Raw genomic sequence first — 25,975 nt, forward strand, 5'->3', positions numbered from 1 at the left:
GAGCCAAGGCACATTTTTGTCATTGAAAAAATGCTGAGGCACACCACCAGCAGAAAACATAAAAACATTAAACTCAGCAGCTGATATTGACAATAAAAAGTTGTTCTCGCAAGTTTTAGATAAGAATTCAAACCATAACCAACCATGCACGACTATAGCTCTTGTCTCAAAGTACTGTCACATCACGGCGTGACTTATTTGGGGTTTTTTGGTGTCTTCCTGTGTGTAGTGTTTTAGTTCTTGTCTTGCGCTACTATTTTGGTGGCTTTTCCTGTTTTGTTGGTATTTTCCTGTAGAAGTTTCATGTCTTCTGTATGTTTTGTTTTAGCACTCAAGACTATTTAAGTTGTTGCTATCCTTCTTTGTGTGGACATTGTTGATTATCATGTCATGTTCGGATGTAATTTGTGGACGCCGTCTGCTCCACACGCTGTAAGTCTTTGCTGTCGTCCAGCATTCTGTTTTTGTTTACTTTGCAACCAGTTTAGTTTTAGTTTCGTTCTGCATAGCCATCCCTAAGCTTCAATGCCTTTTCTTAGGGGCACTCGCCTTTTGTTTATTTTTGGTTTAAGCATTAGATGCCTTTTTACCTGCACACTGTCGTCTACATATTGTGATCACAACAAACCATCTTCCCGACATCTACAAAGCAATTAGCTACCTGCTGCCACCTACTGATATGGAAGAGTATTACACAATTACTCTGCCGATCTCCAGACAGTGCAGACACTCAACAACAGCACATAATTTGCAGACTAGAATTACTGGTTTGCAAAAAATATTTTTAACCCAAATATGCGAAATTACATATTCTCCCACGGCACACCAGACTGTATCTCACGGCACACTAGAGCCGCGGCACAGTGGTTGAAAAACACTGGTCTAGACCACAGGTGTCGAACTCAAGGCCCGGGGGCCACATCTGACCCGCCACATCAATTTGTGTGGGCCCTGAACGCGTGGAAATATGTGTAAATAAAGTATCTTGTCTTAATAAATGTATTACAAAAATAAATGCACTGCGTACAATTACGTATATTTACACTTTAATCATTTCTAATAATAAAACAAAATATTATATCATCATACATTTCAAAACAATGTTATTGTAATATCTGCTTGACTTATGATTTCAAAGCAAGTAAAAACATTTTTTTACAGTAAAATCCACTTTTAATATAAAGTAACAATACACTATAAAACACAACAACCGTACATTTTAAAGTATAAAAAAAATGTTTAGTAGGGATGTCCGATAATGGCTTTTTTGCCGATATTCCGATATTGGCCAACTCTTAATTACCGACACCGATATCAACCGATACCGCTATATACAGTTGTGGAATTAACACATTATTATGCTTAATTTAGACAACCAGGTCTGGTAAAGATAAGGTCCTTTTTTTTAAAAAATGTATAAAATAAGATAAATAAATTAAAAACTTTTTCTTGAATAAAAAAGAAAGAACAATACAAAAACAGTTATATAGAAACAAGTAATTAATGAAAATGAGTCAAATTAACTGTTATTAGTGGAGCAGCAGCACGCACAATCATGTGTGCTTACGGACTGTATCCCTTCAGACTGTATTGATATATATTGATATATAATGTAGGAAGCAGAATATTAATAACAGAAAGAAACAACCCTTTTGTGTGAATGAGTGTAAATGGGGGAGGGAGGTTTTTTGGGTTGGTGCACTAATTGTAAGTGTATCTTGTGTTTTTATGTTGATTTAATAAAAAAATAAAATAAAAACACCGATAATAAAAAAAATGATAATTTCCGATATTACATTTTAAAGCATTTATCGGACATCTCTAATTTTTACGTAAAAAAAACAGTGGTACCGTTTTTCCATTCAATTTAATTTAATTCCATGTATTTTTTTTATTTTATATGCTGTAAAAAAAAAACAACTGCAAATATTACGGTAAAATTGTGGCGACTGAGCTGCCAGTTTTCTACAGTACAATCTAAAGAGTTGGTTTTGTACAGCGTACGTAAAAAAGACAATTATACACGTTTTATATTCCTACTGTATATTATTCACTCTTAAAAGCAGCCCTCTGAGGGCAACCATAACTGCGACGTGGCCCTCAATGAAAACCAGTTTGACACACCTGGTCTAGATGGTCTCAGACGGCACTCGAGCGCCGCCCCGCCCCCGCAACCTTTTCAGTTATCTGAGGACAGGAAAAAAAGACACAAATATTTCATCTTTTAGAAGAAAAAATGGCAAATGGAGCAGGACAGAGCAGGTGCAAAATGGCCGTTGTCTTTACCTCTGCACTCGTATCTGAGGTCGGAGAATAGGACGTGTTCCTGAGAGAAGACGAAAAGCCCCAGTCGGCCCCCGGCCAAGGTGTGGTCGTACACGGCGCCCGAATCCGCCAGGATCTCTCTCCCCTCGTAGACCACCACCCTGTTGCCCAAGCACAGCCAACGTCTTTCAATGTAAACATCACACACCTAAAGTCAACAACTCTTAAAGGCCTACTGAAATGAAATGTTTTTATTTAAACAGGGATAGCAGATCTATTCTATGTGTCATACTTGATCATTTCACGATATTGCCATATTTTTGCTGAAAGGATTTAGTATAGAACAACGACGATAAAGATCGCAACTTTTGGTATCTGATAAAAAAAAGGCTTGCCCCTACCGGAAGTAGCGTGACGTAGTCAGTTGAACATATACGCAAAGTTCCCTATTGTTTACAATGATGGCCGCATGAAGTGAGAGAGATTCGGACCGAGAAAGCGACAATTTCCCCATTAATTTGAGCGAGGATGAAAGATTTGTGGATGAGGAAAGTGCAAGTGAAGGACTAGTGGGGAGTTGAAGCTATTCAGATAGGGAAGATGCTGTGAGAGCCGGGGGTGACCTGATATTCAGCTGGGAATGACTACAACAGTAAATAAACACAAGACATATATATACTCTATTAGCCACAACACAACCAGGCTTATATTTAATATGCCACAAATTAATCCTGCTTAAAAACACCTCAGTGTTTGTTATGCTAGCTCCTAGCTCCTATGCTAGCTCCTAGCTCCATAGAACACGCCAATACAATTCAAACACCTGATCAACACACACAATCACTCAGCCCAAAAGACCGTTCACCTAACCCAAGGTTCATAAAGCTTATATATTTAAAAAAAAGTTACGTACGTGACGCGCACGTACGGTCAAGCGATCAAATGTTTGGAAGCGCAGCTGCTCCTCACGGTACCTGATATTCAGCTGGGAATGACTAAAACAGTAAATAAACACAAGACATATATATACTCTATTAGCCACAACACAACCAGGCTTATATTTAATATGCCAAAAATTAATCCTGCATAAAAACACCTACGTGTTTGTTATGCTAGCTCCTAGCTCCTATGCTAGCTCCTAGCTCCATAGAACCCGCCAATACAATTCAAACACCTGATCAACACACACAATCACTCAGCCCAAAAGACAGTTCACCTAACCCAGGGGTCACCAACCTTTTTGAAAGCAAGAGCTACTTCTTGGGTAGTGATTAATGCGAAGGGCTACCAGTTTGATACACACTTAAATAAATAGCCAGAAATAGCCAATTTGCTCAATTTACCTTTAACTCTATGTTATTATTAATAATTAATGATATTTACACTTAATTGAACGGTTTAAAAGAGGAGAAAACATGAAAAAAATGACAATTAAATTTTGAAACATAGTTTATCTTCAGTTTCGACTCTTTAAAATTCAAAATTCAACCGAAAAAAAGAAGAGAAAAACTAGCTAATTCGAATCTTTTTTGAAAAAAATTTAAAAAAGAATTTATGGAACATCATTAATAATTTTTCCTGATTAAGATTAATTTTAGAATTTTGATGACATGTTTTAAATAGGTTAAAATCCAATCTACACTTTGTTAGAATATATAACAAATTGGACCAAGCTATATTTCTAACAAAGACAAATCATTATTTCTTCTAGATTTTCCAGAACAAAAATTTTAAAAGAAATTCAAAAGACTTTGAAATAAGATTTAAATTTGATTCTACAGATTTTCTAGATCTGCCAGAATAATTGTTTTGAATTTTAATCATAATAAGTTTGAAGAAATATTTCACAAATATTATTTGTCGAAAAAACAGAAGCTAAAATGAAGAATTAAATTAAAATGTATTTATTATTCTTTACAATAAAACAAATAAATTTACTTGAACATTGATTTAAATTGTCAGGAAAGAAGAGGAAGGAATTTAAAAGGTAAAAAGGTATATGTGTTTAAAAATCCTAAAATCATTTTTAAGGTTGTATTTTTTCTCTAAAATTGTCTTTCTGAAAGTTATGAGCAGCAAAGTAAAAAAAGTAATGAATTTATTTAAACAAGTGAAGACCAAGTCTTTAAAATATTTGCTTGGATTTTCAAATTCTATTTGAGTTTTGTCTCTCTTAGAATTAAAAATGTCGGGCAAAGCGAGACCAGCTTGCTAGTAAATAAATACAATTTAAAAAATAGAGGCAGCTCACTGGTAAGTGCTGCTATTTGAGCTATTTTTAGAACAGGCCGGCGGGCTACTCATCTGGTCCTTACGGGCTACCTGGTGCCCGCGGGCACCACGTTGGTGACCCCTGACCTAACCCAAGGTTCATAAGGCTTATATATTTTTTTAAAAAGTTACGTACGTGACGCGCACGTACGGTCAAGCGATCAAATGTTTGGAAGCCAAAGCTGCATACTCACGGTAGCACGTCTGCGTCTTTGTCATCCAAATCAAAGTAATCCTGGTAAGAGTCTGTGTTGTCCCAGTTCTCTACAGGCGTCTGTGTATCCAAGTCAAAAGTCCTCCTGGTTAGAGTCTCTGTTATCCGAGTTCTTCCATCTTGACTGCATCTTTCGGGAATGTAAACAAAGAAGCGCCGACTGTGTACGTGTTGCTGCTGACTTCCCTCGCAAAATAGACGCTTCGCACCGACAACTTTCTTCTTTGCTTGCTCAGCTTCTTTCTCCATAATGCAATGAACATAATTGCAACAGATTCACCAACACAGATGTCCAGAATACACCCAGAATGAGATGAAAACAGCTATTTCGTATTGGCTTCAATGTGGAAGCCATACCCGTGTTCCCCGGGCTACGTCACGCGCATACGTCATCCTCAGAGGCGTTTCGAACCGGAAGTTTAGCGGGAAATGTAAAATGTCACTTTATAAGTTAACCTGGCCGTATTGGCATGTGTTGCAATGTTAAGTATTTCATCATTGATATATAAACTATCAGACTGCGTGGTCGCTAGTAGTGGCTTTCAGTAGTAATATTACATTTTTACCTGTAGTACTACTTACTGTCTCTAGGGGCGCCATGTCTGTGTCTGTATATTTTTACATGCAGTACTACTTACTGTCTCTAGGGGCGCCATGTCTGTGTCTGTATATTTTTACATGCAGTACTACTTACTGTCTCTAGGGGCGCCATGTCTGTGTCTGTATATTTTTACATGCAGTACTACTTACTGTCTCTAGGGGCGCCATGTCTGTGTCTGTATATTTTTACATGCAGTACTACTTACCGTCTCTAGGGGCGCCATGTCTGTGTCTGTATATTTTTACATGCAGTACTATTTAGTGCAGGGACGCACCAATACTACATCAGTGTTGGCGCTAGGAATTTTCAAAATGGGGTCCCAGGGACTCCATCAAGTCATAAAAGTGGGGTCCCACGGTACATTTTTGGGGGCTCACTTTTTTGTAAGCTTTTTGAAAAGAAATGATAAATGTATGCATTTTATCCTGTTATATCTCACATTCTGTGTGGTGTTTTGGAAAAAGGTTGTCATAAACCTTACTTAATTCATTAAAAAATAATAAATAATACAAAAGAAAACACATTTTTATGCATATGTAAATGTATTCAGTTATAAACATTCATTCTAGGGATGTCCGATAATAGACTGCCGATATTATCGGCCGATAAATGCTTTAAAATGTAATATCGGAAATTATCGGTATCTGTTTCAAAATTATCGGTATCTGTTTCAAAAAGGAAAATGTATGACTTTTTAAAAGGCCGCTGTGTACACGGACGTAGGGAGAAGTACAGAGCGCTAATAAACCTTAAAGGCACTGCCTTTGCGTGCCGGTCCAGTCACATAATATCTACGGCTTTTCACACACACAAGTGAATGCAATCATACTTGGTCAACAGCCATACAGGTCACACTGAGGGTGTCCCTATAAACAACTTTAACACTGTTACAAATATGCGCCACACTGTGAACCCACACCAAACAAGAATGACAAACACATTTCGGGAGAACATCCGCCCCGTAACACAACATAAACACAACAGAACAAATACCCAGAACCCCTTGCAGCACTAACTCTTCCGGGACGCTACAATATACAACCCCCTACCCCCCACACCTAAACCCCCCCTACCTCCCAACCCCGCCCATCTCAACCTCCTCATGCTCTCTCAGGGAGAGCATGTCCCAAATTCCAAGCTGCTGTTTTGAGGCAAGTTAAAAAAAAATAATGCACTTTGTGACTTCAATAATAAATATGGCAGTGCCATGTTGGCTTTTTTTTTTCCATAACTTGAGTTGATTTATTTTGGAAAACCTTGTTACATTGTTTAATGCATCCAGCGGGGCATCACAACAAAATTAGGCATAATAATGTGTTCATTCCACGACTGTATATATCGGTATCGGTAATTAAGAGTTGGACAATATCGGGATATCGGCAAAAAAGCCATTATCGGACATCTCTAATATCCACAAATTGTGTTATATTTTGTCATGTGTGACCATGTACGTTTTTTTTGCACCATGACTAGGGAAGGTTGTTTGCATTGGGTCATTTAACTAAATGCTGTGCTTGGTTGTATTCAAAGCATTAGTTGTGGTAGACTTGAATCACTCATGCTGTCCAAATGATGGCGACATAAAATGACTTTTAAAATGAATTAATCCCACTGTGGCTAGATTCCTTATTAAAAACCTCTAAAGGCTTAGTGGCCACATATGTGGACAGCACCTTTTACTCTTATTTCCAAAATTGTGTACACTACTGAATTGGGGTCTTATGGCCACTTATGTGGACACTTATACTGCCATCTGGTGGTGTCAGAAGAGTATAACATACAATGGAATTTGGGGGGGAAAAAGTGTAAAAATAAGAATTAGCATGTCACTAAACATGAAGTACACGTTTGTGTACTTATGGACTAAGTACATCATATCAAAAGATGATTCTTAGTTTTTATTCTAATTAGGGTCCAATAAGCCCAAATAGCAAAGAGAAATAATAATAAATAATCAATAAATAATAATAAATAATAATAATAATAATAATTACTAATAAATAAATAATAAAATAATAATATAATAATAATACAATAATAATAAATAATAAATAAATAATAATAATAATAATAATAAATAAATTAAAAAAGCATGTAAACAAACAGCTTGGGCCTTTTAATAAACTCATGACGTCTTGTGGGCCAAATTGAAGATGGTGGCGGGTCGCACATGGCCCGCGGGCAGTGGTTTGGACACCCCTGCTACAAGGTCATCATGGTGTCTGCCTATGAATATTTCTTGTATTATATAAAATATATTTTGTTTGCCTACAGTACCCAAAATGAACTTTTTAAAGGGAAACTACAGTCGGAAGGTGCTAAAAATCTGGACGCCATCCATCATCGTCATGATTGCCAGCTCTCCCGCGAATAAAAGAGGAGAGCAAGCTTGAACTAATTACAGATCTTGTCAAGGATTCTTCCTGATGTTGACACTCAAGGATGTTTGCCGAATTACCGCTAATCACTATCACAGGGGTGTCAAACCTGCGGCCAGCTTTTAGCCGGCCCGCGTGATGAGTTTGCCAAGTATTAAAATGAGCTGCATTTTTTTGGAATGAAAGAGACTGCTGTTCTAAATGTGTCCACTGGGTGTCACAATAGTAATTATGTTAGGACTAGCAAGCGATACAAAGTAAAGTGTGGCTGCGGCTCCTCTCCCTCGACCCACATGAAACTTGAAACCTGCCTTCTGCTTCCAACTAGGGTTGTGCGGTAGACTAGTAAAGTACCGCGATACCAATGAATCATATTCAGTACTATACGCGCCTCCGTCGTAGTCGTCACGTCGAGGTTCCAATGTACTGATTTATCATGTGTAGAAAGTGTTTATGAGTGTGTGACAAAAGGATCTAAAATGCCTACAATATCAGGGTAATATAAATCAGGAATAAGTAGTAAAGTACCGCGATACTAATGAATCATATTCGGTACTATACCCCCTCTAAAAAGTAAAAGTAAAAGCTTTTTTATGGGCAAGACGGCGCGTCATTGCTGGTTTTACAAGCAGAGGAGCATGTTCGGCAGCGCACAATCACGGAGTACTTATAAGCAGACACAGTGTGTTGACAGAAAAGGGAGAACGGACACATTTTGGCTTAAAAACTAAAGATAAAGGTGAAGTTATAACACTGAAACGCCCACAGGAAAAGGGGCTTTAAAGGCCTACTGAAATGAATTTTTTTTATTTAAACGGGGATAGCAGATCCATTCTATGTGTCATACTTGATCATTTTGCGATATTGCCATATTTTTGCTGAAAGGATTTAGTAGAGAACATCGACGATAAAGTTCGCAACTTTTGGTGTCTGATAAAAAAAAAAAGCCTTGCCTGTACCGGAAGTAGCGTGACGTAGTCAGTTGTTCACTTCCTCATATTTTCCTATTGTTTTCAATGCAGCTAGAGCGATTCAGACCGAGAAAGCGACGATTACCCCATTAATTTGAGCGAGGATGAAAGATTCGTGGATGAGGAACGTTAGAGTGACGGACTAGAATGCAGTGCAAGACATATCTTTTTTCGCTCTGACCGTAACTTAGGTACAAGCTGGCTCATTGGATTCCACACTCTCTCCTTTTTCTATTGTGGATCACGGATTTGTATTTTAAACCACCTGGGATACTATATCCTCTTGAAAATGAGAGTCCAGAACGCGAAATGGACATTCACAGTGACTTTTATCTCCACGACAATACATCTGCGAAGCTCTTTAGCTACTGATTATAAAAAATAGTTGGCGATTAATTTAGTCGTTGGATCTATGCTATGCGCATGTGCAGAGGCAATTTTTTTAATTTTCTTTTTTAAATTTTTTTTAAAATTTTTAATTTTTTTAATATTTTTTTATAAACCTTTATTTCTAAACTGCAACATGTACAAACAGCTGAGAAACAATCATCAAAATAAGTATGGTGCCAGGGTGCTGTTTTTTTTCAATAAAATACCGGAAAGGATAGAAATGTAGTTTGTCTCTTTTATCCGATTATTAATCGATTAATCGAAGTAATAATCGACAGATCAAATTAATCGTTAGTTGCAGCCCTAGTTTACATGTTGTGTTTTGTAACTGCACCAATTTTCAACAAACTTGAAGTGTTTTGTCCGGAGGATTATTTGTGATTTGTACGTTTTCAGAATGCGCTTGTTCTATTTTTGGCCAAAGAAAAACAACCTGGAGTTGTCTTTATTTTTAAGTTATCATGCCTGTCAGAATAATTGTATCTAAGTTATCGCAAAACTTTGTGTTTCAATGAGTTACCGGCGAGCAGACAAAAGCTGTCTTTGATCCTACCAAGCAGAAGGCTTGTAAAACTCCACTGTGTAGGATGGGGAGCGACATAAAGGTGTCGGTTTCTTTGATCTATTGTAATCCACAGGAAGATTTTGTCTTGACCCGGGATCTACAAAGCGGAGAGGAAGCAGGGCCTGACTCGCCTACAGGCACCTTTTCTTTGAACTGTTTTGTAACCAAAGGCGACGGATGTTTACGACCCCCGTTCCTTTAGAAACAGCTGTTGCCATGTAATCCGGAAAAGCCCAAATAGAAGAGGAGGCGTACAATCTTTCGTCAGAGCGTGGTGGAAGACTGTACAAGAGTACAGCCCTGACATTTCTCCTCAATGAGCTAAATTGAATTCTGTCTCTGTTTAATTCCTTGCTTCTTGTCTGTTTAATAAATGACATCAGTGTTTGAACCTGACAATGCCATTCCGGCCCAATTGGGAATGGATTTTCCTCCTAAAATGAGTTTGACACCCCTCACATTGCCTCCAAAATGACTTGTGACCAAGACGCGACTGCGCTCACACCTGATGAAGCCCGTCTTGGGTCTGTGGATGAGGTGCATGCGGTAGGCGGTGAAGTCCTTCCAGCCCGTTTTGTTGGGGTCGTGCCACAATGTTCGCACCTGAATCGAGGGGGGAAAGGAAGTTTAAGGCGAGTCTCTTCCGGAAACAAATGTGTACCCAGGAGTGGACTCATGCCTGGTTGCGGGTGTTGCCGGTGTGCCACAGAGCATTGCGCAGATATTCTCCCGGCCCTGTGGTGGAGTTGACTAGTTTAATGGAGACCCCCGCTGTCCCGAAAGCTTTGGATGGTCTCTTTTCCCAGTAGGCCTGCGACACCTGTGCTCAGGATGTTCAAAGGAGAGAAGTCCAAGTGAATCAGGGTCATTTTGGAGATGGCACAGGAGAAAAGCTGTAATATAAAGACATGGCTTTAAATTGTCTTTTTCAATGGGAACTGCACTTTTTCCTATCAGTCACATGATCCAAATACTGACTCTATTGTCAACATATTATACCTACAATTTGTCATTCCGGCGTGTGAATTCCCTAAGTTGAATCAGTTGAGAAATGTGGGATATAGAGAGGTTTGTATATTGCCCATTCATTTCCAGTGGGGGAAAATTCCTGGTAATTCCGGGTAATCAGGGAATTTTCGGAACGAATATCTAGGGTGAGTGGAGTATGTGGATGTTGGAATGGTTCAAATTGGATGAGAAATGTGAAATATGCTGTCGATTGTATATTTCCTATTAATTGTCAATGGGGTAGAAAATTACCGGAAATCAGGGAATTATGGGAAAGGGAAAACATGTTTTGTGTTCGATTAATCGGAAGAGAAGTGTGGGTGGATGATTGGAAGGTCGGAATTGGGTTGAAAAAAATGTAAATATTTTGAGAATTTAGGGCATTGTTGAACCATGAATACGTCCATTCATGTGAATGGGAATTTCATGGAAATTAGGGAAAACCGGGAATTTTTGAAAAATATTGATACTAGCACAATAGTCCGAGATGATATGAATGGGTTGCTGTTTTTGAATCGCTTGAAAAATGTTGACGTAGTAACAGTTTGAATTGAGAATGGGTATTCCTGGAATTTTAGGGGAAAACGGGCATTTGTAAGCGACGATTACCCCATTAATTTGAGCGAGGATGAAAGATTTGTGGATGAGGAATGTGAAAGTGAAGGACTAGCGTCCAGTGCAGAACGTATCTTTTTTCGCTCTGACCGTAACTTAGGTACAAGCTGGCTCATTGGATTCCACACTCTCTCCTTTTTCTATTGTGGATCACGGATTTGTATTTTAAACCACCAGGGATACTATATCCTCTTGAAAATGAGAGTCGAGAACGCGAAACGGACATTCAGTGCCTTTTATCTCCACGACAATACATCGGTGAAGCTCTTTAGCTACGGAGCTAACGTGATAGCATCGGGCTTTACTGCATATAGAAACAAAACAAATAAGTCCCTGACTGGAAGGATAGACAGAAGATCAACAATACTATTAAACCATGTACATGTAACTACACGGTTAATGCTTTCCAGCTTGGCGAAGTTTAGCAATGCTGTTGCTAACGACGCCATTGAAGCTAACTTAGCTACGGAACCTCGACAGAGCTATGCTAAAAACATTAGCTCTGCACCTACGCCAGCTCTCATCTGCTCATCAACACCCGTGCTCACCTGCGTTCCAGCGATCGACGGTACGACGAAGGACTTCACCCGATCACCGATGCGGTCGGCGGCCCGGAGACGGAGGAAGTCAAGGTGAGGTCCTTCGGCTAGCGCGTCTGCTACCCTCAAAGTGCTCCTGGTTGTGTTGCTGTAGTCCGCCGCTAATACACCGATCCCACCTACAGCTTTCTTCTTTGCAGCCTCCATTGTTCATTAAACAAATTGCAAAAGATTCACCAACACAGATGTCCAGAATACTGTGGAATTTTGAAATGAAAACAGAGCTTTTTGTATTGGATTCAATGGGGTATCGGACTGTCTGATTGTGGCGGTCCACTCCCTGTATCATCAGTGCCAGAGTTTGGTCCGCATTGCCGGCAGTAAGTCGGACACGTTTCCAGTGAGGGTTGGACTCCGCCAAGGCTGCCCTTTGTCACCCATTCTGTTCAGAACTTTTATGGACAGAATTTCTAGGCGCAGTCAAGGCGTTGAGGGGATCTGGTTTGGTGGCTGCAGGATTAGGTCTCTGCTTTTTGCAGATGATGTGGTCCTGATGGCTTCATCTGGCCAGGATCTTCAGCTCTCACTGGATCGGTTCGCAGCCGAGTGTGAAGCGACTGGGATGAGAATCAGCACCTCCAAGTCCGAATCCATGGTTCTCGCCCGGAAAAGGGTGGAGTGCCATCTCCGGGTTGCGGAGGAGACCCTGCCCCAAGTGGAGGAGTTCAAGTACCTCGGAGTCTTGCTCACGAGTGAGGGAAGAGTGGATCGTGAGATCGACAGGCGGATCGGTGCGGCGTCTTCAGTAATGCGGACGCTGTATCGATCCGTTGTGGTGAAGAAGGAGCTGAGCCGGAAGGCAAAGCTCTCAATTTACCGGTCGATCTACGTTCCCATCCTCACCTATGGTCATGAGCTTTGGGTTATGACTGAAAGGACAAGATCACGGGTACAAGCGGCCGAAATGAGTTTCCTCCGCCGGGTGGCGGGGCTCTCCCTTAGAGATAGGGTGAGAAGCTCTGCCATCCGGGGGGAGCTTAAAGTAAAGCCGCTGCTCCTCAACATCGAGAGGAGCCAGATGAGGTGGTTCGGGCATCTGGTCAGGATGCCACCCGAACGCCTCCCTAGGGAGGTGTTTAGGGCACGTCCGACCGGTAGGAGGCCACGAGGAAGACCCAGGACACGTTGGGAAGACTATGTCTCCTGGCTGGCCTGGGAACGCCTTGGGATCCCCCGGGAGGAGCTGGACCAAGTGGCTGGGGAGAGGGAAGTCTGGGCTTCTCTGCTTAAGCTGCTGCCCCCGCGACCTGACCTCGGATAAGCGGAAGAAGATGGATGGATGGATGGATGGATGGGCTCCGAATACTTCCGCTTCCACTGTTGACGTCACGCGTATACGTCGTCATATCGAAACGTTTTCAGCCGGAAGTGTGGCGGGAAATGTAAAATGTCACTTTATAAGTTAACCCGGCCGTATTGGCATGTGTTGCAATGTTAAGATTTCATCATTGATATATAAACTATCAGACTGCGTGGTCGCTAGTAGTGGCTTTCAGTAGGCCTTTGAAGTCAAATCCAACAATTGCGACAACGACATTTTACTGTCAACTGAGTTTAGTTTTTTAATGATTTCTGCTGGTGGATTTTTTTAAACGCAAAAAATGTGCCTTGGCTCCAAAAAGGTTGAAAAACACTTCTGGAGAGGACAAACCTGCTTCCACATGACCACGTAGAAGCGTCGACTGGACTGGTAGCCAAAGACGATGCCGGCGTAGTCGTCATCTCGGTTGGTGTTCACGTAAAAGGTCACGCTGAAGTCCACCGCGTTGAACTTGTCATATCCTGTTGGAAGATGTCTGATTATCAGCATTTCTGGATTAGGGTTGGAGAGAGTGAATTTGATGGCGTCGACCTAAAGCGATGCCCGGGTCAGAGTTGGTGGTCTGCAGCAGCTCGGTGCCCTGACTACGGATCACCCACAGCGGCTCGGACTGGGCGGTGCCTTTAGGGTCCAACAGAACCACCTGAAACTTCCGAAAGTCCGTGGATTTGATGTCTTGGTTGAGAGGACAGGGATCCAGCGCGTCTGGAATGCTGTCGTTGTCGAAGTCATCAAAGCAGGCGTCTCCGCTGCCGTCGCCTGAGAGACACAAAGACAATGTACAAGTTTATGTACACTTGTAAAGAACATCATGTCATGGCTGTCTTCAGTTTCCAATCATTTCTACAACTCTTATTTTTTTTGTGATGTAGTGATTGCAGCACATACTTGTTGCTCACAAAAAACATTCATGAAGTTTGGTTCTTTTATGAATTTATTATGGGTCTACTGAACATGTGAGCAAATCTGCTGGGTCAAAAGTATACATACAGCAATGTTAATATTTGCTTACATGTCCCTTGGCAAGTTTACCTGCAATAAGGCGCTTTTGGTCTTGTTTTTGGACTTGTTTCTTCAGCATTGTCCACACGTTTAAGTCAGGACTTTGGGCAGGCCGTTCTAAGACCTTCATTCTAGCCTGATTTAGCCATTCCTTTACCACTTTTGACGTGTGTTTGGGGTCATTGTCCTGTTGGAACACCAGAGGTGGGTAGTAACGCGTTACATCTACTTGAGTAACTTTTGGGATAAATTGTACTTCTAAAAGTAGTTTTAATGCAACATACTTGAGTTTGAGTTTGAGTTTATTTCGAACATGCACGCATACAACATGATACATCACAATCTCCAGTTTCTTTTCAACATGTTCGAAAAGGAGTAGGAAGAAGCAGAGCTTATTTAATCCTACCCCTTTTCTTTACATAACAGTTGCAAAACTTTTTGTTCACTTCCTGTTCACTATTTTTTCACAATAAACTCCATAAGTAATCACAATAAAAATAAATAAATAAATAATAGTAAGAATTTAATAATAATAATTGGTGAAGTAAGTCATATTTCATATGATGAGATAAGTAAGATTACTTTAAGAATGAATGAATGGATGGATGAAATAAATTGAGAATGTTTGTCATGGTTCTTCTTCTTTGTACTTTGTAAACACTTTAAGTTTGAAGAGTTTCTTGAAGTGGATCAATTTACTTGAGTATATTTATAGAGAAGAAACGCTACTTTTACTCCGCTCCATTTATCTACATACAATTTAAGTGGACCCCGACATAAACAAGTTGAAAAACTTATTGGGGTGTTACCATTTAGTGGTCAATTGTACGGAATATGTACTTCACTGTGCAATCTACTAATAAAAGTCTCAATCAGTCAAAAACATTCAGCTCGCTACTCGCTACTGATTTTTATCCATCTGTTAATGCACGCTTTGTTTTGATTTGTCAGACAGACCTTCAAAGTAGGATCTATCGCAGACCTGGGCATTCTGCGGCCCGCGGGCCGCATCCGGCCCGTTGTGCGTCCCTGTCCGGCCCGCGTGAGGCCAATTATAAATTACAAAATAAATTTAAAAAAGTATCTATGTCGAGTGTGCAATACAACGGTGCTGCTTTTGTTTTGAAAATCGTTATTTGTATTACTTCCGTGTGGACGTGTGCGTGATTGTGAGTGAATGTGAACAACTGCAATTACAAAATAAAGTTGAAAAAACATCTATGTCCTGCGCGCAATACAACTGTGCTGCTTTTATTTTGAAAAGTATTATTTATGGGCGTGTGTCCGTGTGTAACCTGCGAGTGAAGGTGCACATGCAGCGACAAGTGATGCACGCTTTACACCCGAGACGCTAAAAAGAGAAAAGTTGATGAAGAATGGCGTGTTTTCAACAAGACATGGACTGCCATGCAACGTTCCCTCTAAGGTGCGTGCCTGCGCAATTGCGCACTGCTCAAGCGTCCGCTGCGCGCAGCAAGTATATGCCGCGCACCAAATCAAATCCCATCTGAATTCTAAACAAAATAAACATATTTATTCTATGGAATTTTGCAATGCAACTTTGAGTGACAGTGACAACAAGCGGCCCTAACGGTGTTCGTCAACACCGTTCAATTGAACACCGTTCAATTATTGTAACGTCTATCGAGATGCTTCGAGGACAGGAATTATATCGATCACTTTATTGAACAAAACTGTTTATATTCGGACATAACCACACCAAAAACATGAGTAAAACAATTCTATCTCGAAAAACTAGTCATTTTCTGCCGTACAAACCAGGCCAAAAGCAACTTGTCATCTGTCACCAACACGCATACCACTAAACCACTGGTGCGTTTAAGGCCACACAAAAAGTCGGACAACTCAAACACCACACAAAGTTACACTATGACTCCTCAGTCATACGTGTGCTTATTTTACTGTCATTTATTATTAATGTTAATTTATATATATTAGTCATGGAATGCTGTTACACACACTATGTTGAAGTATTACTATTATTATTATTATTATTATTATTATTATTATTAATCTTACGGTATATATCAAAAATAATATTGAGCAAAATTTAATTGAAATATTGTCGATGTGGCCCTCCAGCAGTGCTCGGGTAGCTCATGCGGCCCCCGGTAAAAATTAATTGCCCACCCCTGATCTATCGCATGCCTGTTTCACCAATCAAATACAGTCACTGGTGACGTTTGACTCCGTTTCACCAATCAAACAGAGCCAGGCGGTCACATGATTAACAAGCTTAAACTTACATGAACTCAACGTCAAATTTGAGGAAGCACATCGCGGTACGTAACGTTTAGTAGATATTTTGGCTGTCACCGTAGACTGATGTTAGCTTCCCTGCTATGAATCACTGTCAAATGTACATCGTATGCGGACATTTATTAACGCACTGCAGCCTCATAGACACACACACACACACACACACACACACACACACATGCATGCATAGAAACACCCACACACACACACACACACACATGCATGCATGCATAGAAACACCCCCACACACACACACACACGCATGCATAGAAACACCAATCAGAAGTGCACAGTGTGTTACCAGGTGCAGTCCACACCTATCAGTTTATGGTTTGCGTAAAGGCTAACTTGTTATTTTCCTTTGTAATGTCTGCCTACTGAGCCTATGGTGCTGTTAAGTTGTTGTGGCTCAATTTGCCTTAATTTTTTTTTTTAATTGTATTATTATATAATATATATTATTGTTTTAGTTGCTTAAGACATATTCCTGGCTCTGAATTTGCTCATTGCTATTTTTATGTTTTTGTGCATTATTTGTTGCCGTCGTCATTAAACGAGCAGGTTACTCATCAGTTACTCAGTACTTGAGTAGTTTTTTCACAACATACTTTTTACTTTTACTCAAGTAAATATTTGGGTGACTACTCCTTACTTTTACTTGAGTATAAACCTCTAAAGTAACAGTACTCTTACTTGAGTACAATTTCTGGCTACTCTACCCACCTCTGTGGAACACCCAACTGCACCCAAGACCCAACCTCCGGGCTGATGACTTTAGGTTGTCCTGAAGAATTTGGAGGTAATCCTCCTTTTTCATTGTCCCATTTACTCTCTGTAAAGCAGCAGTTCCATTGGCAGGTAAAACAGGCCCAGAGCATAATACTACCACCACCATGCTTGATGGTGTTCCTGGGATTAAAGGCCACACCTTTTCTCCTCCAAACATATCGCTGGGTATTGTGGCCAAACAGCTCAATTTGTGTTTCATCTGACATCACATGGACAACGATAAGACCTTCTGGAGGAAAGTTCTGTGGTCAGATTGTTAGAATAATGATGTATATATTATCATCATAACTTTATGCTTAAGGGCTGTTGATATAAATTATGGTGAATTGCGCTGAAGTGGTATTTTTGTATCTGTGCAAGCTGGCAATCCAAAAGATTGCCAGTTGTCTTTATCAGTGTTGTGTCCAGACTCGGCCTGCTGACGGCCAAGGCGGAACACCGCCGTGACGCAGACAGAGCAGAGACGAGGCGATATGACCTGAGTCAACTAATTTTCATTTATTCTATAATCATATATTGTGTCTAACTGGAGTTGTGGAGATTACCCCCTTCCCTCAGCAACAGCTTCGGTGATGTAATAGGGACCTTCCTAAGAAATGGAGGAGGCGCGCAGGCTTGACTTTTAGAACGTAGTTTGGATCTGTAACTAGAATACACCTGGAAATACGTGTCTCCTCATGAGCTAAATTGAACTCTGTCTCTGCATGATTCCTTGCTTCTTGTCTGTTTAATAGATGTCATCAGTGTTTGAACCTGACACAGATGAAACAAAAATGGAGCTGTTTGGCCACAATACCCAGCAATATGTTTGGAAGAGAAAAGGTGAGGCCTTTAATCCCAGGAACACCATACGTCAAGCAGGCTCTGGGCCTGTTTTGCTGCCAATGGAACTGGTGCTTTACAGAGAGTAAAAAAGAGGATTACCTCCAAATTCTTCAGGACAAGCTAAAATCATCAGCCCGGAGGTTGGGTCTTGGGCTAGGTTGGGTGTTCCAACAGGACAATGACCCCAAACACACGTCAAAATTAGTAAAGGAATCAGGCTAGAATGAAGGTTTTAGAATGGCCTTCCCAAAGTCCTGACTTAAACGTGTGGACAATGCTGAAGAAACAAGTCCGTGTCAGAAAACCAACACATTTAGCTGAACTGCACCAATGTTGTCAAGAGGAGTGGTCAAGTGGTCAAGCAGAAGCTTGTGGATGGCTACCAAAAGTGCCTTATTGCAGTGAAACTTGCCAAGGGACATGTAAGCAAATATTAACATTGCTGTATGTATACTTTTGACCCTCACATTTTCAGTAGAGCCATAATAAATTCATAAAAGAAGCAAACTTCATGAATGTTTGCTGTGACCAACAAGTATGTGCTCCAATCACTCTACCACAAAAAAATAAGAGTTGTAAAAATGATTGGAAACTGAAGACAGCCCTGACATGATGTTCTTTACAAGTGTATGTCAACTTTTGACCACGACTGTATGTGACGGGGAAGCGGAGACGATGTCTTTAGAACGCTAACCGTCAGTGTCCGACTGCTTCTCATTGGCCACCAGCCTGCAGTTGTCCCTGTCGTCGGGGACGCCGTCGTTGTCGTCGTCGTGGTCGCAGGCGTCCCCTTTACCGTCCTGGTCGTGATCGGCCTGGTTGCTGTTGGCCACGTAGGGACAGTTGTCCACAGAGTTCTGGTGGCCGTCCTCATCAACGTCCTGGTTGTCGTCACACATGTCGCCAACCAGGTCGCTGTCAGAGTCCAGCTGCAGACGCAACGGAACACCTGTGATCAATGTTCCCTCTAAGGCACAGGTGTCAAACTCAAGGCCCGGGGGCCACTTGATTGTATTTGGCTCTCGAAAGCCTAGAAATAATAAATGTATTCTTTCTTTCTATTTTGGGAGAAAAGAAATATATGTACTCCATGTAATCGCAAAGTATGTTAACTTAAATATCGTCTAATTATGCAAAAAATATATTATCAATGTCAGAAAAATTGTATGTAAATGATCAAAAAACTTTCCGTTCTCTGGGTTCCCAGTGAACAGACGAAAGCTGTCTTTGTTGCACCAAGCAAAAGGCTTGGAAAATTCCGCTGTGTACGATGGGAGGGGTTATCTATATTTAATCTAAGACCTGCCCAAGCTCGATCCAGGACCAGTCCAAGCCCGAGGCATCTTATTCTTTTGTGTTAATGTGACCGAAAACTATGGCTGTTTACATACCCCCCCATTCCTTTAGAAACAGCTGTTTTTATGTAAAGAGGGAAAGTCCAAATAAAAAGAGGTGGCGTACAATCTTTCGCCAGAGCGTGCTGGAGACTGTGCAAGAGTACAGCCCAGACGTTTCTCCTCAAATTGAGCCAAATTTAATTCTGTCTCTGTTTAATTCCTTGCTTCTTGTCTCGTTTAATAGATGTCATCAGTGTTTGAACCTGACAATCAAACATTAAACCATTTTTTGAATCGAAAATAAATACTACTAATAATGATTTCAAAGCAAGTTATCCATCAAAGTGTGCAATGTGAAAGTAGCAATAGATCTCATGGTAAAATTGTGAAATTTACTGCGGTTTTTACAGCATTTTTCTCTAAATGGAAAAAAACAGTACTTTTTTTTTTTTTTTACTTTAATAAACTTTGGTGCCGTTTTGGCATTTACAGTAATACACCGAAAAATCTACAGTTGTTGATTTGCGGTAAAAAAAAACAAAAAAAACTAACTCAGCTCAGGTGCCAACATTTTACTGTACAATTGCAGGGTTTTTTTTCATTTACAGTTAAAAAAACAAATGTACATTTTACAGTAAAATTATGGCAACTGAGCTGCCTTTTTTTTTTTTTTTACCATAAAAACACAGTTTTTCCATTTACATATATGCTAAATTTTGAGTTAAATTTATTGCAACTTACCATATTTTTTTTACATTTTAGTTAAAAAAAATCTACTAATAAAATGCATACATTAGCGTGTGCCGTGTATTACGAATGTTAATTTATGGGTAGTAATAATTAGATAAATGCTAATAAAAACCATGTCATTATATTTTACAGACAAAACGTTATTGTATCCCATGCTTGTGCTAAAGCTCACATCTCATTATGCAAAATGTGAATTTTTTTAAGGTAAACTAAATGTGATCTCGCAAAGGGTCTCAAATTCTTCCACAGCACACTGCAAAAACTGAAATCTAAGTAATATTAAATATCTCAAATAAGGGTTATATTTGCTTATTTTCTGTCTGATAAGATCATTCTTCTCACTAAGCAGATTTTATGTTAGAGTGTTTTACTTGTTTTAAGTGTTTGCTCCTAAATGATGTCAGTAAGATATTACAGCTTGTTGCTGAGATTTGATGAGCTATATTGAGTAAAACATGCTTGAAACTAGAATATCAACTGTTGCAAAGCTGTGTCATCAACACTCACAACTACTTTTTTTAAAGTAATAATTTCTTATTTCAAGCATGAAAAAAAAAAAATTTAACATGTGACATTTCAAACAATTTTCAACAGAAATATTTCATGCACATTCAGATAAATTCTTCAAAATTACAATTTAAAAAAGTTTCAACGGGGGCGGGGCTGTATATATGCGCACTAATTGACTGAAAGAGCACGCACTTTGCGTGATGATGTCATGTTATCCATGGAAAAATGCATTTTTAGACAATGTGATTTCCCTGAGCGGCTCGGAGACCCCGAGAGTAACAAGCGCTTGCCTTGTTGCCTTTCCATTAAGAACAATAAAGTAGTTTTTAGTATAAGTTTGCTGGTTTTGTTAAGATAATGGCACTAGCATTTACTTAATTTAAGAATATTTTTCAACATATTGAGCAAAATGGTCTTTTTTTTTTTTCTACTAAGAAAAGTGCACTTGTTATTAGTGAGAATATACTTATTTTAAGCTATTCTTGGCTTCATTGAGGTTAGCTAATTTTACTTGTTTTGGAAAGTCTTGACAAGCCAAATTTCTTGTTCTTTTGGCAGATATTTTTGCTTAGTTCAAATAAAATACCCCTCGTTTTTGTTTTGTTTTTCTTGTTTTTGAACACTGACTTTTTACAGTGCAGGACCCCCACCCAGATATTCCACATAAAGCTCATGAAAAACAGGATTTTTGTATTTTCATTGTCAGTGGCCCAAATGATGTATGTTAAAAAAAATAATACAACGGGAATGACGGTTGTTAGAATAATTGTTTGTAAGTTATCACAAAAAACTTTGTGTTGAAATGAGTTCCAGGCAAAAGGACAGGGGCTGTCTTTGAGGCCTACCAAGAGTAAGGCTCATAAAACTCCACTGTGTAAGGGGGAGAGCCACGTGAAGGGTTTTCTGTTTTCTCTCATGTATGGTAATCAACAGAAGGATGTTGTTCTGGCCCAAGGACTTCAAAGCGGAGAGATGACAGGATCTGCCCAATTTCCAGACGAACTCTTTTTGAATTATTTTATGGACCTCTTTTTGAACTATTTTACAAACTCTTTTTGAACTGACCTTTTCTGTGAATTGTTTATGACGTTTTCTGTGAACTTTTTGCGACCAGCCGTGGTCGGGGAGGGTCCAAAATAAAAGAAGGAGGCATGCCATCTTTGGGCAGAGCGTGCTGGAGATTGTAGAAAGATACAATGTCCGGGCGACTCTCCTCAATATATTGAGTCCAAATTGAATTCTGTCTCTGTTTAATTCTTTGCCTCTTGTCTTGTTTAATAGATGTCATCAGTGTTTGAACCTGACAACGGTTATGTTTTGATTATTATAATAAAACATTGAACTTGTTATGTCAGCTTTGGGACAGGTGTGATGCTGGTGTGGTCGACGGTGTGCACATCTGATACTGCGCACATGTGCTCTACTGAATGCTGAGGTAGTTATTACTCAAAATTGAAGGGAACATTGCCTGTGATATGTTTGCATACGCGTTGTCCTTACCTGCTGTGGGTTGTGCAAAAGGGGACAGTTGTCACACTGGTCCCCCACACCATCTAAGTCGGTGTCTCTCTGCCCGGTGTTGTAGACATATGGACAGTTGTCACGATCATTCGGAACCTCTGGGGGGGAGGAAAAAAATGATAATTTCCGACATGGTAACATAGGAAGGTGGAGGAGTGCAAAGTTGTTAACATCTACCAGTGATGTCATCATAGAGGAGTGGAAGAGGATTCCAGTAAGAATCTGTGCTCATTTCCATGCCCAAAAGCACACAAGAAACTTTCTTGTGCGCACGAGAAACTTTTTATAAAATTATAAAAAAAATAAAAATAAAATTTATAATTTATTTTAATTTTTTTTTTAGACATGTAGCACGAGAAACTTTCTCGATAGTTTCTCGTGCGCACGAGATACATGTCTAAAAAAAATAAAAAATTTTAAAAAAAATTCATAACTTTAAAAAGTTTCTCGTCCGCACGAGAGTTTTTCTTGCGCACGAGATACATGTCTAAAAAAATAAAAATAAAAAATTATTTTAAAAAAATATTCCCCCATGTCCCTTTTTTTTTTTTTAACAAAAGCAATTTACAGGGTAGAGAGATAAATAATACAATTTATCATAATTAAAACATGTAAACTATTAAAGGAATTACCAAAGAATATGAGCTTGAAAAAAATGACAATTTGGTCCTAGTAAGTTAAATAGTATATTTTTAGAAATTATTGTAATAAAGCTAATATTATCATATTTTGAGTAAGGGCAGTCCAAATATTTTTAGAATATCAATATTATGAAGGTGGTAATAAATAGTTTTGAGTAAAAAAAAAAAAAAAAATTATTTTTATAACGTTATAAAAAGTTTCTCGTGCGCACGAGATACATGTCTAAAAAAATAAATAAATAAATAAAACAATTCCCCCATGTCCATTTAGGGGCTCCGTAGAAAGGTTTTAGTAAAGGAAATTTTTTTCTTTTTTTTTAACAAAAGCAATTTACAGGGTAGAGAGATAAATAATACAATTTATTATAATTAAAACATGTAAAATATTAAAGGAATTACCAAAGAGTATGAGCTTGAAAAAAATGACAATTTGGTCCTAGTAAGTTAAATAGTATATTTTTAGAAATTATTGTAATAAAGCTAATATTATCATATTTTGAGTAACGGCAGTCCAAATATTTTTAGAATATCAATATGAAGGTGGTAATAAATAGTTTTGAGTTAAAAAAAAATTAGATTTTTTTTTTTATAACTTTATAAAAAGTTTCTCTTGCGCACGAGATTCATGTCTAAAAAAAATTAAATAAAATAAAAAATTATAAAAATGAAACAATTCCCCCATGTCCATTTAGGGGCTCCGTAGAAAGGTTTTAGTAAAGGACATATTTTTATTTTTTTAACAAAAGCAATTTACAGGGTAGAGAGATAAATAATACAATTTATTATAATTAAAACATGTAAAATATTAAAGGAATTACCAAAGAATATGAGCTTGAAAAAAAATGACAATTTGGTCCTAGTAAGTTAAATAGTATATTTTTAGAAATTATTGTAATAAAGCTAATATTATCATATTTTGAGTAACGGCAGTCCAAATATTTTTAGAATATCAATATTATGAAGGTGGTAATAAATAGTTTTGAGTAAAAAAAAAAATTAGAATTTTTTTTTTTATAACTTTATAAAAAGTTTCTCATGCGCACGAGATACATGTCTAAAAAAATAAAAATAAAATAAAAAATTATAAATAAAACAATTCCCCCATGTCCATTTAGGGGCTCCGTAGAAAGGTTTTAGTAAAGGACGTATTTTTATTTTTTTAACAAAAGCAATTTACAGGTTAGAGAGATAAATAATACAATTTATCATAATTAAAACATGTAAAATATTAAAGGAATTACCAAAGAATATGAGCTTGAAAAAAATGACAATTTGGTCCTAGTAAGTTAAATAGTATATTTTTAGAAATTATTGTAATAAAGCTAATATTATCATATTTTGAGTAACGGCAGTCCAAATATTTTTAGAATATCAATATTATGAAGGTGGTAATAAATAGTTTTGAGTAAAAAAAAAATTTTTTTTTATTTTTATAACTTTATAAAAAGTTTCTCTTGCGCACGAGATACATGTCTAAAAAAAAAAAAAAAAAAAAAAAAAAAAAAAATTATAAATAAAACAATTCCCCCATGTCCATTTAGGGGCTCCGTAGAAAGGTTTTAGTAAAGGACATTTTTTTCTTTTTTTTTAACAAAAGCAATTTACAGGGTAGAGAGATAAATAATACAATTTATTATAATTAAAACATGTAAAATATTAAAGGAATTACCAAAGAATATGAGCTTGAAAAAAATGACAATTTGGTCCTAGTAAGTTAAATAGTATATTTTTAGAAATTATTGTAATAAAGCTAATATTATCATATTTTGAGTAACGGCAGTCCAAATATTTTTAGAATATCAATATTATGAAGGTGGTAATAAATAGTTTTGAGTAAAAAAAAAAAAAAAAGTTTTATTTTTATAACTTTATAAAAAGTTTCTCGTGCGCACGAGATACATGTCTGAAAAAATAAAAAATAAAAAAAAATTATAAATAAAACAATTCCCCCATGTCCATTTAGGGGCTCCGTAGAAAGGTTTTAGTAAAGGACATTTTTTTCTTTTTTTTTAACAAAAGCAATTTACAGGGTAGAGAGATAAATAATACAATTTATTATAATTAAAACATGTAAAATATTAAAGGAATTACCAAAGAGTATGAGCTTGAAAAAAATGACAATTTGGTCCTAGTAAGTTAAATAGTATATTTTTAGAAATTATTGTAATAAAGCTAATATTATCATATTTTGAGTAACGGCAGTCCAAATATTTTTAGAATATCAATACTATTAAGGTGGTAATAAATAGTTTTGAGTAAAGGCAATACAAAAAATATTTTAAAAAAATCCAAACAATATGATAAAATACAAAATTATTATTATTATCAATACAAAAAATAATTAAGTAGAAATAAAAAAAATATAAGGCAATAAAAAGACCACCGTTCTGATATTTACACAATATAGTCCTAAACTGCTGTACACTGGCTACTCTGAATTATAACAATTTATATAGAATCAGAATAATCCCCTCAATTCCCCCCAAAAATGGATTAACTCGTTGGAATATAAAGACAATATAACATACATCCATAAACGTGGATGCATATGCAAAAGTGCAATATATTTATCTGTACGGTAATCTATTTATTTATATCTGCACCTTATTGCTTTTTTATCCTGCACTACCATGAGCTAATGCAACGAAATTTTGTTCTTATCTGTACTGTAAAGTTCAAATTTGAATGACAATAAAAGGAAGTCTAAGTCTAAGAATTGTCCTTTGAGAAGATGAAATTAAAGGATGCAGAAATGTAAGATGCATATAGTCATTACAATTCAACAGCTTCCTACCGTCTCCGTCGATGTCAATACTGCAGGCGTCCCCCTCGCCGTCGCCATCGGTATCCGTCTGCAGCGAGTTGCTCTCAAAGGGACAGTTGTCACAGCGATCCCCGACGCCATCCCGGTCTGAATCGAACTGTCGAGGGTTGTACACCAGCGGGCAGTTGTCCTGCAAAGCACACATCAGCGTGTAGTATTTCAGAAATCCAAAGGGAAGTGGTTATGCCTGGTTCACACCAACGGCGCTTTAAAGCGGCGAGCAAAGCGCCGTCATTTTTGTCCATTTTTCCACGAATATCCCGATCTCCAAAGTAATGTTATGCTTTGATACGCTCTG

At 38.2% G+C, this 25,975-nt stretch overlaps 1 protein-coding gene across 4 annotated transcripts in view; it reads right to left on the reverse strand.

The window, feature by feature from the left end:
* Positions 1–1,123: 1,123 nt before the first annotated feature.
* The window catches only part of LOC133655333 (thrombospondin-2-like), an 83,669-nt gene continuing 58,817 nt past the window's right edge, over positions 1,124–25,975 (reverse strand). For 3 of the 4 annotated variants that reach the window (XM_062055373.1, XM_062055374.1, XM_062055372.1), the window contains 9 exons: positions 25,648–25,807; positions 22,192–22,310; positions 18,789–19,023; positions 13,730–13,957; positions 13,529–13,659; positions 10,335–10,475; positions 10,161–10,258; positions 2,287–2,426; positions 1,124–2,187 (listed from right to left, as the gene is read on the reverse strand). In XM_062055373.1, the coding sequence (XP_061911357.1) occupies positions 2,180–2,187; positions 2,287–2,426; positions 10,161–10,258; positions 10,335–10,475; positions 13,529–13,659; positions 13,730–13,957; positions 18,789–19,023; positions 22,192–22,310; positions 25,648–25,807 (1,260 nt within the window). In that variant the 3' untranslated portion in view covers positions 1,124–2,179. Of the gene's footprint in view, positions 2,188–2,286; positions 2,427–10,160; positions 10,259–10,334; positions 10,549–13,528; positions 13,660–13,729; positions 13,958–18,788; positions 19,024–22,191; positions 22,311–25,647; positions 25,808–25,975 lie in introns of those variants that run through there. The other variant, XR_009826982.1, reaches the window with a different exon arrangement.

Source organism: Entelurus aequoreus, linkage group LG08, assembly GCF_033978785.1.
Source record: "Entelurus aequoreus isolate RoL-2023_Sb linkage group LG08, RoL_Eaeq_v1.1, whole genome shotgun sequence".
In the NCBI taxonomy this organism is placed as follows: Eukaryota; Metazoa; Chordata; class Actinopteri; order Syngnathiformes; family Syngnathidae; genus Entelurus; species Entelurus aequoreus.